General features: G+C 41.6%; 1 protein-coding gene across 1 annotated transcript in view; it reads right to left on the reverse strand.

Annotated features, from left to right (window-relative positions):
- Positions 1-9222: 9222 nt before the first annotated feature.
- STX2 (syntaxin 2) overlaps positions 9223-17201 on the reverse strand; it is a 69621-nt gene continuing 61642 nt past the window's right edge. The window contains exons 9-10 of the mRNA XM_040416254.1: positions 16988-17098; positions 9223-11989 (exon numbers count right to left, since the gene is read on the reverse strand). Of these exons, the coding sequence (XP_040272188.1) occupies positions 11912-11989; positions 16988-17098 (189 nt within the window). The 3' untranslated portion in view covers positions 9223-11911. The remainder of the gene's footprint in view (positions 11990-16987; positions 17099-17201) is intronic.

A 17201-nucleotide genomic window follows, 5' to 3' on the forward strand; every position in this document is an offset into this window, starting at 1 on the left:
GTGACGGGGGGGGGGTGTAGTGTAGTGTAGTGGTGCTTGGTGGGACTTTACTGAGCTACCTGTGTCCTCTGGTGGTCGATCCAAACAAATGGGACCACCAGAGGACCAGGTAGCAGGTATATTAGACGCTGTTATCAAAACAGCGTCTAATATACCTGTTAGGGGTTAAAAAAAACACATCTCCAGCCTGCCAGCGAACGATCGCCGCTGGCAGGCTGGAGATCAACTCTCTTACCTTCCGTTCCTGTGAGCGCGCGCGCCTGTGTGCGCGCGTTCACAGGAAATCTCGCGTCTCGCGAGAGGACGCGCCGGCGCGTCCAGGAGGAATGAATCAACCACCTCCAGGACGCGTCTGTGCGTACAGCGGTCCGGAGGTGGTTAAGATGGAAACAGTTTATTATCCATCCCAACTTGCAAAGGAGCGGATATGTCGGAAACACACTGTTCTACAGAACAAATACTGAACTGCCTAATATCAGTAGGTTGTCCAACTAAGGGATCCCAATTATGTTCTTTCTTCGCAAATGGGCCACCACCTCAGCCATGACTTTTGTAAAAGCTCTTGGAGTGGAGGTAATCTCAATAAGAAAGCATTTGTAATGAAAAAAATGAAGAAGGGTCCACTTCAGCTATACTATGGTAGTATGCTTCTTGAAAGTCTAAAGAAGCCATGAAATTGCTTTTTTAACATTTATTGTGGAGCTTATCTCCACTTTGACTCATCTTATGAATTTGTTGAGATTCTTCAGATATATTATGAGACGATTAGACCCATTTGATTTTTTTGACACTTTTTTTTTTTTAACACCTGTTGTAATTGTGGAGATTTTTGAACTGGGGTAATCTTGAATACTGGAATGGGTGGAGGAAGACAAACTGAGATGCTGTATCCTCCTTCTCTTATATTTGTCACACAGGGATTTGAAGTAATTTTCTTACCAATCCTCTATTAAATACTTCAGTCTTCCTCCCACCCAATCTCTGGTGTCATTGCTTACAGGCCTCAGAACTCTTGAAGTTAATTAATGGGTCCGCCGTCTACCATGATCTTTTAAGACAAGTGTCTACTTTTTATTATCCATGGGATCTTTTAAAAGATCCAATGTCCTCAAAAGGAAGAGCATTAGTGTTTTTCACCAGCTTTGCATTTATAAGCAAAACGTAATCTTTCTCGTGAAAATCTGCGTCTAACAGTTCTAAAGCCAGTATTACACTGCCTGATTTTTTGCTAGATAATAGCTAACGAGCGTACGCATGAACGCTTGTTAGCAATCATCTGGCAGTTTAATACTGCCTCTAATTGCTCGATCATCTGGCAACCCCAATCTTTTGACATATTAAAAAATTCTTTGCAAGTGGCATATCGTGGTGTCTAATAGCGATCTGCCACCAGCTAACCACTAGCCGGGATGGGCGATGGCATAGCGTTTGCTCCTTCCCATGCTGCGGAGGAGATTAAACCCCACATCAGGCTGTGTAATACAACCTTTAGTGTGAAAAGTTTCCTATTCGGTGCCTTCCATACCTTCTTAACAAATGAAGGTTTCTATATAAAAGAAGAAACTTCCTTCTTTCTTTAAGCCCAGAAAAAATTTAATCTTGGACTGTCCCTGTTATTTTTTTCATCCATAGTTTCATCAGTTCTTTAGTATTATCAGACGAGAATAAGTATGTTTTGTACTCAGAATAAGAGCCTGAGGAATCTGTAGAATCACAATCAATACTCTTAGATGGGTCTTCAGAATCTGACAAGGAAGATTCTGAAATATCCACTCTACTATACCTAAATTTAGAAGTCGACAGACGTGGTTCAGATACAGTACATTCAGACATAACCAACTGCATTTCTTGTCTAATATCTTTTAGCTCATCTTTAAAGGGGGGTACAACTTATTTACATAAGTAGCTCAAAGTTCACAAAAAAAAATTGCACATTTTCTGTGTAGAAGGCTTGCACAGTAAAATATCAATTTTTGCAGATGACACTAAACTGTGTAAAGTAATTGACATGGAAGAGGACAGTATACTGCTACAGATGGATCTGGATAGATTGGAGGCTTGGGCAGAGAAGTGGCAGATGAGGTTTAACACTGACAAATGTAAAGTTATGCACATGGGAAGGAATAATGCAAATCACCCGTACATACTAAATGGTAAAACACTTGATAACACTGACATGGAAAAGGATCTAGGAATTTTAATAAACAGCAAAATAAGCAGTAAAAACCAGTGTCAGGCAGCTGCTGCCAAGGCCAATAAGATAATGGGTTGCATCAAAAGGGGCATAGATGCCCGTGATGAGAACATAGTCCTACCACTTTACAAATCACTAGTCAGACCACACATGGAGTACTGTGTACAGTTCTGGGCTCCTGTGAACAAGGCAGACAGAGTTGGAGAGGGTTCAGAGGAGGGCAACTAAAGTAATAACTGGAATGGGGCAACTACATCAACATTAGGGTTTTTCACTTTAGAAAAAAAAACGACTGAGGGGAGATTTAATTACGAAGTATAAATATTTTAGAGGACAGTACAGAGATCTATCCCATCATCTATTTATCCCCAGGACTGTGACATCCTCTGGGTCTGGAGGAAAGAAGGTTTGTACACAAACATAGAAAAGGATTCTTTATGGTAAAAGCAGTGAGACTATTGAACTCTCTGCCTGAGGAGGTGGTGATGGTGAGTACAATAAAAGAATTCGAGAGGGGCCTGGATGTATTTCTGGAGTGTAATAATATTACAGGCTATAGCTACTAGAGAGGGGTCGTTGATCCAGGGAGTTATTCTGATTGCCTGAATGGAGTCGGGAAGGAATTTTTTCCCCCTTAAGTGGGGAAAATTGGCTTCCACCTCACAAGGTTTTTTTTGCCTTCCCCTGGATCAACTTGCAGGATAACAGGCCGAACTGGATGGACAAATGTCTTTTTTGTTACTATGGGTTGCTTTTGTTTTGAGAGCGGTCTTTCTCACTCTTTACAGCCAGGTCCATAAATATTGGTACATGGACACAATTCTAACATTTTTGGCTCTATACACCACCACAATGGATTTGAAGTGAAACTAACAAGATGTGCTTTAACTGCAGACTGTCAGCTTTAATTTGAGGGCATTTACATCCAAATCAGGTGAACGGTGTAGGAATTACAACAGTTTGCATATGTGCCTCCCACTTGTTAAGGAACCAAAAGTAATGGGACAATTAGCATCTAGGCTGTTCCATGGCCAGGTGTCTGTTATTCCCTCATTATCCCAATTACAATGAGCAGATAAAAAGGTCCAGAATTCATTTCAAGTGTTCTATTTGCATTTGGAATCTGTTGCGGTCAACTCTCAAGATGAGATCCAAAGAGCTGTCACTATCAGTGAAGCAAGCCATCATTAGGCTGAAAAAAACAAAAGAAACCCATCAGAGAGATAGCAAAAACATTTGGCGTGGCCAAAACAACCGTTTGGAACATTCTTAAAAAGAAGGAACGCACCGGTGATCTCAGCAACACCAAAAGACCCGGAAGACTACGGAAAACAACTGTGGTGGATGACCGAAGAATTCTTTCCCTGGTGAAGAAAACACCCTTCACAACAGTTGGCCAGATCAAAAACACTCTCCAGGAGGTAGGTGTATGTGTGTCAAAGTCAACAATCAAGAGAAGACTTCACCAGAGTGAATAAAGAGGGTTCACCACAAGATGTAAACCATTGGTGAACCTCAAAAACAGGAAGGCCAGATTAGAGTTTGCCAAACAACATCTAAAAAAGCCTTCACAGTTCTGGAACAACATCCTATGGACACATGAGACCAAGATCAACATGTACCAGAGTGATGGGAAGAGAAGAGTATGGAGAAGGAAAGGAACTGCTCATGATCCTAAGCATACCACCTCATCAGTGAAGCATGGTGGTGGTAGTGTCATGGCGTGGGCATGTATGGCTGCCAATGGAACCGGTTCTCTTGTATTTATTGATGATGTGACTGCTGACAAAAGCAGCAGAATGAATTCTGAAGTTTTTCCGGCAATATTATCTGCTCATACTCAGCCAAATGCTTCAGAACTCATTGGACGGCGCTTCACAGTGCAGATGGACAATGAACCAAAGCATACTGCAAAAGCTACCAAAGAGTTTTTTTAAGGGAAAGAAGTGGAATGTTATGCAATGGCCAAGTCAATCACCTGACCTGAATCCGATTGAGCATGCATTTCACTTGCTGAAGACAAAACTGAAGGGAAAATGCCCCAAGAACAAGCAGGAACTGAAGACAGTTGCAGTAGAGGCCTGGCAGAGCGTCACCAGGGATGAAACCCAGCGTCTGGTGATGTCTATGCCTTTCAGACTTCAGGCTGTAATTGAGTATTAAAAAGTGAAAGTTTGATTCACGATTATTATTATTATTCTGTCCCATTACTTTTGGTCCCTTAACAAGTCGGAGGCACATATGAAAACTGTTGTAATTCCTACACCGTTCACCTGATTTGGATCTAAATACCCTCAAATTAAAGCTGACAGTCTGCAGTTAAAGCACATCTTGTTGGTTTCATTTCAAATCCACTGTGGTGGTGTATAGAGCCCAAAATGTTAGAATTGTGTCGATGTCCCAATATTTACAGACCTGACTGTACATACAGAGGAAAGACACAGGTAAAAAAAAAAAAAAAAAGAAAAAGGATTAGTCACAACCCATCAGCTAACTAAATATCCCCATAGAAATAGAGACTTACAATAACCGAGTACTGATAGGCCCTCCATGGTATGGTTACCCAGCCAAGACATGATTAGAGGAGATACACACTATTCCCACTACCTTAAGTACCCTCTCTTAGCTGCAGACCTCAAATCAGGGAGGAGGGTCATCGATCGAGGTAGGGCCATCAAGGAGAATGAAACAGAAAAGAGGCGTTAAAACGACTCAGAAACTGGCGTCGTTTTCACTCCAGGTGCAAGGACTGCCAGAAGATGAGCCTAATTTATGACGAGGCCTGCGCCTCCTTCGCATTGCAGGGGCTATAAAAGCCAGTCTTTGATAAATGACCTCCTTTGACTTCCCTATTGAACTCTGCAAAAAAAAAAAAAAAAAAGTTTGCAGTATAAATTCACATGCCCCACAGGTCAATTTTTGTAGCATGTGGATGAGATTTGTTAACATCTCATCCTCTTTCCTGCTACTGTATTCCGTATAGTGGATTTTCTGTCGACAAATCTGGATGGAAAAAAAACTGCAGAATTGCCATCCTGTGAGGACAAAACATTATTCCTTAAGATTTAAAGGACTAAATAGATCCTGTAGGTATACTTGGAGAAGAAGGTCTTATGAATCAATAATTTTATCCGTTGTCAATTTACTTTTCAGGAAAGAAAACCAGGCTTTGTTTGCAAGTAAAGTGCATTTTTATTAGGAAAATGTATTAGTACATAAATCAAATTGAATTAATCCCCTAAAACTCACAGTTTACAAAGCATCACATTTCACAGAATTAGGCCGTTCTAAATGTGTACAATCTTCTAAAACATGGTGCTGCTGCAAAATACAGCCAGGACTGGAAATAAAGGAATCTATTACACATGAATCCAAGGAATTTGCCATTATGACACCAGCCCTTTACAAATACACCTACCAATATAAGTACACAAAAGGGCCACTTGTTCTCAAATAAGCAACTATAAAATAAGAGTAAAATCTATAATAGGTATATACACTAAAAGGAGCTGCTGAAATGACAATGAAATGTTAATGGTTAAAGTTAATGGTTGGGACCTGAAAACAGCGCATTAAAGCATGAAGACAACTTATCCCCTATCCAAAGGATGGAGGATAGGTGTCTGTTTAGTGGGAGCCCACCCGCTGGGACCCCTCAGCTCCTTGTTTGAATGGAGTGTCAGACACATGTGTGTCCACCATTCACCGGGAATGTCGGAGATAGCCGACTACTTGACTATCTTTGGCAGCCCCACAGAGCTAAATGGAAGCAGCAGCGTGCACGTGTGGATGCTGCTCTACTCCAACATGGGAGAACGGCCCTCATTCTCGTGATCAGCAGGGGCCCCAGCAATCAGATCTTATAACCCATCCAGTGAAATGGAGGATAAGCTGTCCTTATAGGACAACCCATTTAAAATTCTTTCAAAGTGGAAACTCTTAGTTAGATTCATGAAACTGTATCAAAGAAAAAAAAAAACTGTCTTCCTTGCCCACAGCAACCAATCACAGCACAGCTTTTGTTTTTCAAGAGCCCTATGTGAAATGAAAGCTGCGCAGTGATTGGTTGCTATGAATAACATAAATCTCCCAGTTAGTGCTGAAAAGAAAGTACCTTGACCCAAACCTGAGGCGACTACTCCCCTGTGAAGGCACAATCCTGTATTACCTTGGAATGTCATGTAGAATAATTGTACATGTCCATTCCTACCCGCAGGCAGCATTGTTAACATTTTTAGCCCTCCACTCTGCTTTCCATTAGGAGTATAAATTTGAATCCCCGACAAAGGTATTAACATGTGTGCCGCGATGGATCCATTCACTTCAATGAGGATTGACTTTTGTACTCCATTTGACTTATTTTCTGTGTACGTCCATCCTTTTTGGAGGACAAATTAGAGTAGTCTACCACACCACAAAAAAGACACAAGCGAACAGAAACCAAGTCAAAAAGATTCATCCAATGGACTTTCCCACATTAAAGTGAATAGTCAGGTATGCAAATGTTCACCCCCCAAAGGGCTAAAATGCAGTGTGAACGCTGTCTTACTCACATTTTATTTATTTCAAACCCTGATCATTCTGGGCGTACCATCATTCTAAGCAAGTTGTACGGAGATTCGTCTCCATACAGTATTCAAATGATTGGGCTCCGATGAGCCGAAGTTAGACCACTTTAAAACTTGAAACCGAACTCTGTTCAAGTTTTACAGTGGCTTTCCACTTTAAAAATCAATTACTGAATTTATTCAACGACTTTGTGAATAACTTCGGCTCATCGGAGCACATACATTCTAATACTGTACTGAGACTAATCTCCGTACAGTATTATTCCAAAGTTAAGAATGAAGCGACTTCGGATGAAGCATCTGAAGCTCGCTTCGCTCAACACTAATTATAAACCCCAATCTGCTCGGCTCCTTCTGCGCTATAACATGCCGCCTGCAGACTGGTTACAGGTTCCTTTTAAAAAGAGGGGTCTGTTGCATTAAACAGGAAAACAACTTTCTCACCCATTTCATGCATGGGAACTAAAACTCTGAGGCCAGTGGAATAACAGTTTTCTGGCGTACATTCCTTAGTGTGAATGCTATAGGAAGTGTTCTAAGGCTTACTGTCTATGAGATAAAATGCATTACATGTGCACTTCAGTGGTACGCAAGGCACAATAATAACCTACCAAACAGCTTACACATACATGTTCATTGATATTAGTGATACCATGATAAGGTTATTAATAAACATTTTGGCATGACAACTGTCTGTCTTTTAGACTTTGATATAGTGTTAAAAGCACCCATGTTTCCACTGTTAATAGTGCAGTAAACCCATATTACCTAGGAGATCAGATAAAATGATCGTCATCCATGATTGGATTGTATATGTCAATTTAAATTAAATAATGGAATAACCCTTCATTAAAACAGGATTGTAAATGTTCACATTTAAATATCTCACTGAATTTTAGAAAAACTTTACATACAAAGGAAAAAAAATTACAACTGCAGTTTACGCACCTTTGAAATGTTTTAGGGTAGGTACACATGGGATGGGTCCGCTCTTTCTCTGCTGGAATTCTGCCGCAGCAAAATTCACATACTGAGGTCTCATTCAGACGACCATATCCATTTTTGCGGATCCACAGAGCATTAATACCAGCCGTGTGCGTTACGCATTTTGCGGAATGGAATAGCCAGCCCTATGACGGAAATGCCTTTTCTTTTCTGCAACTGCGGCCAAGAACAAGACATCTTTTTTTGTGGGGCCACAGAAAGGAAGTGCGGATGCGCACAGCACAGTGTGCAGTCTGCATCTTTTGCGGCCCTGTTAATGAATGGGACAGCATCCGCAAAATAGTGGAACGGATGCGGACACATATATACGGTCGTGTGAATGGGCCCTAATGCAAAGTTTGCTGCTGAAGTCATACCATAAAAATACTGCAGATATGGGGCAGATTTCACAGTGAAATCCACAGCACAGGTCAGGTTGCAAATTTTTTTTCTGCAGCTTATAGATGAGATTTTGTAAAATCACTTTCTTGGTGATGTAATATGCTGTGGATTTTCCATGCAAATCTGTGACGGACAATCCACAGCAAATGCACCACATGTGAACCTACCCCAAGAAAGGCAGTGCTTAAAAAGGTGCAACCCACACAGCTGACCCAAGGAAATATCATACCGGTTCAAAGGGGTAACCGGTCAATTCCAGGTACATCTGCACTGCAGTATTTAACCTTACTTCATTTCATATCAAATAAAGCTTAACAAATAATAGTTATTTTACATAATATCAAATGTGCATTATAAAAAGAACAAATAATCCTATGACATATTTAATAATAAAAAATCCCTAAATGTTGCTACAAATAAAAGATAGATATTGTTAAACTCAGGGCAGATTTATCAACGTGTCTAGACTATAAAAAATCTCAGGAGACTACCACCATATTTATCAAACACCTGAAGCCTCCATCTTCAAATGTATGAGCCCATTGGCCGGCACAGCTGTTTGAAGCAAGCGCTGCTTTCTCTTCAAAATTACCTGCGTCTCCATTGCATCTGTGGCACACTTGAAGGTAACCTAACTGCCTGTAACCTCACATACCGTAAGCATATATTGCCAGTTCAGGTATAGTGGAAACTGTATCAGAAAAATATACATGCCTTTTTCCACAGTTTTTGATGTAGTTATGTTTATTTTGTTTATGTTTTTACCATTAAAACACATTTATTTAAGGGGTTGTCTGGGCTTTTACTATATTGACTTACTATAGGTCATCAATATCAGATTGGCGGGGGTCCTAACCAGACACACCCCCCGCGATCAGCTGTACGGGGAGACTCCCCCCACCACGATCAGTCGTCTCCCATCTCTCTTCCTGCTCGCCGCTGTCTATGACAAAGACCATAGACAGCAGCAGCGGACTGGATGAGAGAAGGGAGACGGCACGTGCGCACCATCTCCCCATACAGCTGATCGCGGGCACGTGGGGGGGGGGGGGGGGGGGGGGGGGGTCAGGGGAGAAATACCCCAACTCAAAATTTGGAGACAACACAATGGACAGAGCTTCCTACTTCCAGCTGCATACAATGTGTTGTGTCCAGTGGCGCCAGCAGCCAGAAAACTGCTGATCGTGGGGGTGTCTGGTGTTCGAACCCTACCAAACTGAAATTGATGACTGATTCGGACGACAGGTCACCAATATCTAGACACTGGAAAACTTCTTTAATGAAAACTGGTCCCAGACACAGTACTGATAAATCTGCCCTTTCATGTATACTATCAAGCGTAAAGGGCATTAATGTTAGGCCCATTTGCACGTCTGCCATTATGGCTCATCTTCAACATCTACAGATCCATGTTCTGTCTGTATTGCACAATACAATAAGGAAGGTGAGGAGGTGAATATACACCGCTAGTTGAACTGCTTGCTGCCATACTGAGGAAAAGTGACAGCTTGTTTTACAATATTTTAAAGGGGGTTGTCTTATCTCGCCATTACTAAGGCAAGATGAGACACCGTTCCAACCACCTCCTGTCTGGGAAACAGCAGATCTCATTAGCGTGCATGAGAGGTACTGAAACAGCATAGCACAACAAGCTATGGCGTTTCAGTGCCGTTTCCCGGCCTGGAGGTGGTCAGAACTGTGTCGCATCCAGCCTTAGTAACGGAGAGATGAGACAACCCCTTTAACTTTGATAATGTAGATGCTAATTTTCCCCTGTTATGTCACAGACCCAAACTTCTACGTAATGTCCATGGAAAGTTACGTAATATACACGGACAAGAGTCGTTGCATGATGCAGTAGAGTTTACATTGCCGGAACACAAAATAGTAGATAAACTACGGGATAGTCTCTGATGCCACACGGTCAGTACAGCACGGGACGGACACTGTGCGCTCTGGCTAGGCGTTCATGCCATTTCATTAGTAGCTGGATCCGATACAATAAGATCACACTAAAAAATCCAACCTGCCTTGTCCATGTCTCAGCAGATACTGGGAGACTGTCCCCCCCAACATATAACTGAATGTACTTGATAGCTTGCACTAGAAGACAGTAGTGTTATCCTAAAAGATGTCTATTTTAACAATAATTGAAGGTGACAAACCAGTGACAGGCCCATGAGCCAACGCAAGGCACTGTAGTGGTTGGTGGAACAACTAATTTCCTTTTACAGCTATTTTTCTTCTCATGGAAGCCTTTTGGCTGCAAAATAATATATGAAAACAAAGCAGGCACAATGTGCTCACAGCAGGAAAAAGAAAAGTACGCAAAATACGTTAACACTATATGTTAAAATAGAAAATGATAAAGCTCTAAAGCCGGCCATAGGTTAGCCGAATGCCTATTCTTCCCAACTCCACTATAAACTGTTTTCTTTCACTGGGGAGAGGGGAAAAAGCAGTTGCTAGATCTACCAGGCTGTGGTTTAATTGAACATGTCCAATTCCACCTTCCCCCCTGACATGAGACAGAAGAGGATAGTCGAGAGACTCCATAAGCATGAGTTAGTCGATTGATCCTGCCAACATCTATCTAATGTGCAGAACAACTTTAAAGAGATTGTGCCAAGTTTTAAAGCTATCCACAAGATAGGGGATAACTATCTGACCCGAGACCCCCACCAAATCACAAATGGAATAAAAGGTTGCCCAACAGTGCTGCTGCTCCATTCATTCTGTATAGGACCATCGAAGAGACGTCGAGTACGGCACTTCAGTCTCTGTCAGCACCATACAGATGAAAGAAGAGGCGGCGGGAATCTGTGACCTGCCTTTCCATGTAGACGGGAACAGGACCTGTTACCATATAGTTATCCCAAAGCGCTAAAACTCGTCACAATCACTTTAAGTGAATCATATCACAGGCAAACAATAGGAACAGACAGCACTGAGAAGTGCAGACGTAGTATTAATGGACTGAAATGTGTTCCAGAGGGGGCAAAAAACTAAAATTACTTCTGTATACAATGTCATGCTAAAATTTGAATTCTATGAAAATGTAATAAGTCCACAAAAAAAAAAAAATAATCTGTTTGGGAGGACAAATAACCCCATAATTATTCCCTAAAATACAGTAATGTGCAATATACAAAATTAACACTGGGTGCAGCAGCATTTGAGGTTTGCAGTTGCAATGGACTGTAAAGAACAAACCATAACATGATTACAATAATGCCGCTAGGCTGTGTTCACAACCGCTATGATGCCGATTCTGTTACATCTGACAGTGCTGTTTATTTCTGGCACGGCAACGGACTCAGTGACGGAACCCGATAGACCTCATTCTAAGTCAATGGAATCCGCTGGGCCACGGATCTATCACGGCTTGAATTCCATTTTTCTGTTTGTATAAAGGAACAGGAAAGTGGAAGACCTAATTCAGATGTGAACACAGCCTTAGATCTAAATAAATATACATAGAATGACAAAAATATATTAACCTAAAAATTTCTTTGTTATGTGAACTGGTGAGTATATCCTGCTAAGATTTTATACAGATGACCCTGTACTTCACTTCTCTCATGATAAAAAGCTAGCGTTTTAGTCTTCGGCCGTTTACCCCACTCCTGCTTTGTAGAGAAGGACCTATACAAAGAAAACTACCAGGTGTTTTGTTTGTCACTGCGGCCACCAAGAACCTAAATAAAGGGCGCAAGGCTGGCACGCCGAGATGGTCTGGCAGATGTTTCTCTTGGTGGAATCATTATGACAAAGTTGTACCCAGGATGATTGCAAGAATTAGCAGCAAGATGACTACACAGATGATAATGAAGATCATTTTCTGAAAGGGAAAAATAAAGACATTTTAGCACACAAGGGAATCTGGAAATGCCTACATTACATTGCCATTAAAGGGAATCTGTGCTGAGGGCAGCATACAATGGTGACAGAGGCCCCGATTCAAATGCAGGGTCACTTCCTTATTTTTTTGGGGGTGGGGGAGAGAGTATTTATGAGCTCCCAGCTAGACACCGTATAAAATGAAAGGGGTCAATCATCCAGAAGCAAGTGGAGCCGCTGCTCATGAATTTTTTAACAAAAGGTCCTGTGCCCCAATGATTCTGGGACCCTGCTCCATCACCGTTTTATGCTGCCCTCCCATAACATACTGGTAACATACTGAATTTAAATATTTCTAAACATAAAAAATACATTCTCATTGAAGCTTTCATTTACTGGAGAGACTTTTTCCCACAGGTTAATAGGTAAAACCGGCTGAACGTCTGCGGGCAATCCATGGCAGCTTCACATGTGGAAGTATGCAGCATGCTCTCCAGTCCATGTGGATATTTTCTGCACTGTACATATGCTTGTGTTAGGCTGAAGCCATACTGAAAAGCAGTCCATCTGATCAAGAAAACTAGATAAAACCAGGGGTTTTGGAAAGCAGGTAAAACATTTGCATTATCGTGGCTATGGGGGTAGGGATTTTACAGCAAGGAAAGTAGTGAAAATTTTCCTTAATGAGAATAAAACCCTGTAATAGACAGTACTTCGCTTCCAGCTTCTGATCCACTGAGACTCCATGGTTTCCCACCACTGTGATGCAATGACATATACTCTATAAAGATGACCACATAACCGTGGTGGCCACTTGGTGCCATGGAATATCACTTCAGACAAAATGTCCACTCTGGCCAGCAGTGGTTGGTGGACACATCGCAGTGGTGGGAACCCAAGAAGGTTGATGGTGGGGAAGCAGAGGAGACATTAAGGGCAACCATCTTACAAGGTTAATTCCTTTTAATAATAGATGAGAGGCTTTTCCTATGGTCAGAATATCTGACATAGAGATAACATACAACGGTGTCCACACAAAAAAAAAAAAAAAAAAAACTTGACCATTTTGGGCCACATGGGAAATGATGAGGTCACATGATCGCAGCTGCCAATCACTGGCCGAAGGGGTCACATGTGCAAGAACGGCATGTCACTGCAGTGAGTAGGGTTTACAAATATAAAGGTCTGAGCCCTGTATATGTAGATACAGTTATGACACTAAGGCCCCTTTCACACAGGCGAGTTTTCCTCAATCGACATTTTAGTAAGCATTCTGTATTAAGAATGCTATTATTTCCCCTTATAAATATGTTAAGTGAAAATAATAAAATCTACACAACACCTAACCCAAATCCGAACTTAAGTGAAGAAGTCCGGGTTCGGGTCTGGGTACCACATTCAGTTTTTTATCACGCGGGTGCAAAATGCATTGCGGGTTTCCCGCAACCCATCTGGAGCAAATCCAGGACGCCCGTGTGAAAGAGGCCTAAAGGGAATCTGTCACCAGTGGTCACATTTGCCGGCTGATTGCATACATGTGCAGCGGGTCTCTACTGTTTGAAAAAGCAGAAACCCAGCGGCTATGGCACCTGCTGCACAACTTCCACCATACATATACAGCGGAGGTCACAAAGGGCCCCCGATTTACTAAAGTGCGCCTAGAATCTGTCCAAAAAGTGGAGCAACTTAGTGCAATTTTGGTGCAACCAGGGTTTCTCCAATTTTTTGGACCCACTTGGAAAGGGGGCAAGGCTTTGTGGATAAAGGGAATGGCCTAAGGTTTTGCTCCAAAAATTGTGCCACAATTCTGGTGTAAAATTCTGTCTCTACCTAAGCCAACCAATAGCTGGTACAGGGTGAGACAAAAGTGTCCGTGTACCAGATGAATCACCAGCATGAGACACTGTAATAAATGTGCTGCAGGGCTAGACTGTCGAAGTTTACACCATCTATAGATTTAGAAAATCTGCCCCTAAATGTTCAGTTTCACAGCTTGTTTGCTACTAAAAGGGCAATCAGATCACTGAAATGAAATCTGACCATAAGCAACTGAAAAAGCAGACCATCAAAAGCAGTGATTCGGTCACATTGAATGTGGTGTCTGAGTTGCAATCAGCATATTACAGAGCAGGAGGAGCTGAGCAGATTAATATATAGTTTTGTGGTAAAAGATTCAGTCAAACATTTTAATCACTGATAGGATTGACTTCTTGACTTCAAAGCCCAGAATGAGCAGGAATATAAATGTATAAAATACAAAATCATACAGAATATTTTCCCAGAAAACTATATATCAATCTGCTCAGCTCCTCCTGCTCTATAACATGGTGTCTGTAGCTTACATTGCATTTTCATGGTGACAGGTTCCGTTTAAGAGTGATTCACACGAGCGAGCTCGGTATGGAAAATACGGTCCATGAGTCGGCCGCCTCTCCCTGAGCGACCAAGGCTCTCCTGACCAGAACTTACTGTATGGTAGTGTTTTATGATTGTCCGTTCATATCTGATCGCTGGTCTAATTTACTGTACTCCCAACACTAGACCAGTGATCAGATAGGACCCAACTGTATCAGAAAACACTATGATGCAGTCAGGGCAGAGGAGCAGCTGACCCATGGACTGCGTTTCCTGGTCAGAGTATGGTTGTGTCAATCAGCCTTAGGGCTCATGCAAACGAATGGTTTTTTTTTGCGTTCGTTGTTTTTTTTTTTTTGCGTTCGTTCTGTTTTGTTTTTTTCTGTCTATATACAGGACCCTTCAATGAGGCTGCAAAAATATGAAAACCGGAAATTACTTAGTGTGCATTCCGCTTCCGTATGTCCGTTCCGCAAAAAATAAATAAATAATAGAACAGCACTATCCTTGTCCGTAATGCGGACAATAATAGGACATGTTCTATTTTTATTAGGGGCCAGCTGCTCCGTTCCACAAAATACGGAATGCACACGGCCTGTATCAGTGTTTTACAAATCCGCAATATACAGACCGCAAAGCATCCAACGTGCATGAGCCCTTAGGGGTAAATCTACAAAGGATGTATTTTGCTGCAGAAAACCTAACAGATCCACGTTGAAAAACTGCAAAGTATCTACCTCAAGATCCACAGTAGAAATGCGCCTTAATGGTGAATTTAGATGCGCAGGTAATTATTCAGCAGATTAACGACACAATCACCTTTAGCAAATTAAAGCCGGTGACATAAGCATTTTCATGCAAAGATTATCGTTTACAAATTTGGTGGCGTGGAATGGTTTACTTGCTTAGTTGAGGATTGTTCACTGTATTTAGACAGCAACGATTTACATAAAACGCCTGTTTTTACATCGTTCACATTGTCAAAAGATTACACAATAATTTATATTACAAGTGTGAAATGAGCGTTTTAGTGTAGGCGTTCAGTCGCTACATACATTTACATGATTAACGTCCAATATCGTTAGCTTTCGAAATGTAACAATTATCTGCTTGTCTAAACGCGCCTTTAGCATTCTTTTATTATCTTAGATCACCAAAGAGGGAATTTCCAGTGTCATATTGATGTGACACAGACAAGTGTGGTTTCTTAAAGACAGACACCGACCAACTGTGAGGCTGTAACCAGAAGGATGTGCACAAGTTTGTCCCAAGCCATTGTGTACAAGCGTACTCTACACCTGCAATGTTCACTTATACAATCAACCTGCTTTACGAAAAACGTCACCCAATTATAGAATGTATCCATAAGGACACCCCTTTAAATAAGGCTACTTTCCCATCAGCGTTGTTTATTCTGGTTTTGAGATCCGGCAGAGTATCTCAAAACCTGAATAAAACACTTCAGTTTCATTTAAGGCCTCATGCACACGACCGTTGTTGTGTTCAGTGTCCGTTGTTCCGTTTTCTGTGATTTTATGCGGACCCATTGACTTTCAATGGGTCCGTTGAAAACTCGGATAATGCACCGTTTGTCATCCACGTCCGTGTTTCCAGTCCGTCCAAAAAATATGACCTGTCCTATTTTTTTCACGGACAACGGTTCGCGAACCCATTTAAGTCAATGGATCCGTGAAAAAACACGGAGGCACACAAGATTGTCATCCGCGCGTCCATTTTTTTCCTATCATTTGCAAGGCAAACTTGACTTAGATTTTTATTCACTTTCCTTCATGTCTGGTGATCCTCCAAAAATCAAGGAAGGCACACGGAAACAAAAACGGATCAACGGAACCCCATTTTGCGGACCGTGAAAAAATACTGTCGTGTGCATGAGGCCTAATACATCTGTTTTGTCCAAATCCGGTTGTATTAAATAGAAACTGAACAAGCCAGATCCGGCATTAAAATCATTGTAAGTCAATAGGTGCCAGATTTTTCTGTAATGAAAATACCGGATCCGGCACCATTGATTTACATGGATTTTAATGCCGGATCTGGTTTGTTCAGTTTCACAGACTGGAGACAAAACCGCAGCTTGCTAAGATTGTGTGTCCAGTCACAAAACGGAACTGGTGCATACTTATCAGGTTTGTCCCCATTGATAATGAATGGGGACACAACGGAACAGTTTTGGCCCGGTTTTGAGATCTTCTGCTGGATCTTAAAACCAAAAATGCTGATGTGAAAGTAGCCTAAACCAGTTTGGCAAGCACTGCGCCAGCAATCCTATATTATGCATTTCCAGGTTGATGGTATAATAGGAGAACAGAAAAAAGAAAAGAAATGGGTTACTTACTGCCTCATGGGCAGAGGCTGAATTACAAAGGCAACCAAGGGTTCACTTGAGGCCAACTGATAAACCTATGATCAAGGCAATTATGCCAATCGCCACCAACACTACAATAGCAATGATCCATTTTTTCTGTAAGCATAAAAAAAGTGAATTAATACAAAGGTTACTACAGCTCAGCGAAGGTATGTAAGTGTGCTTCTCATCAAGGAGCCACTGAGAGCAATGCAATCCGATTAGTGGCTATTGATAAAGAAAGGTCCAGCGTTCTTCAATATACGTTTATGAACTTACCCTGCGCGATTTGCTCTGAAATTTCACAGCCTTCTTGGTTTCTTCTTTGGCATGTTCAATGTAATCAACAGAATTTTCCACATTCTTTTCAATATTGTTTATCATTTCGCCCTGTGACAAGAGAGTTCAAAGTTACAGAAAACTGTTGCCCAATAAGACTTAAAGGAGTCTACCCATTAAAGGGGTTGTGTCACTTCAGCAAGTGGCATTCATC

The sequence above is a fragment of the Bufo bufo genome, chromosome 2 (genome assembly GCF_905171765.1).
Source record: "Bufo bufo chromosome 2, aBufBuf1.1, whole genome shotgun sequence".
NCBI classification, from domain to species: Eukaryota; Metazoa; Chordata; class Amphibia; order Anura; family Bufonidae; genus Bufo; species Bufo bufo.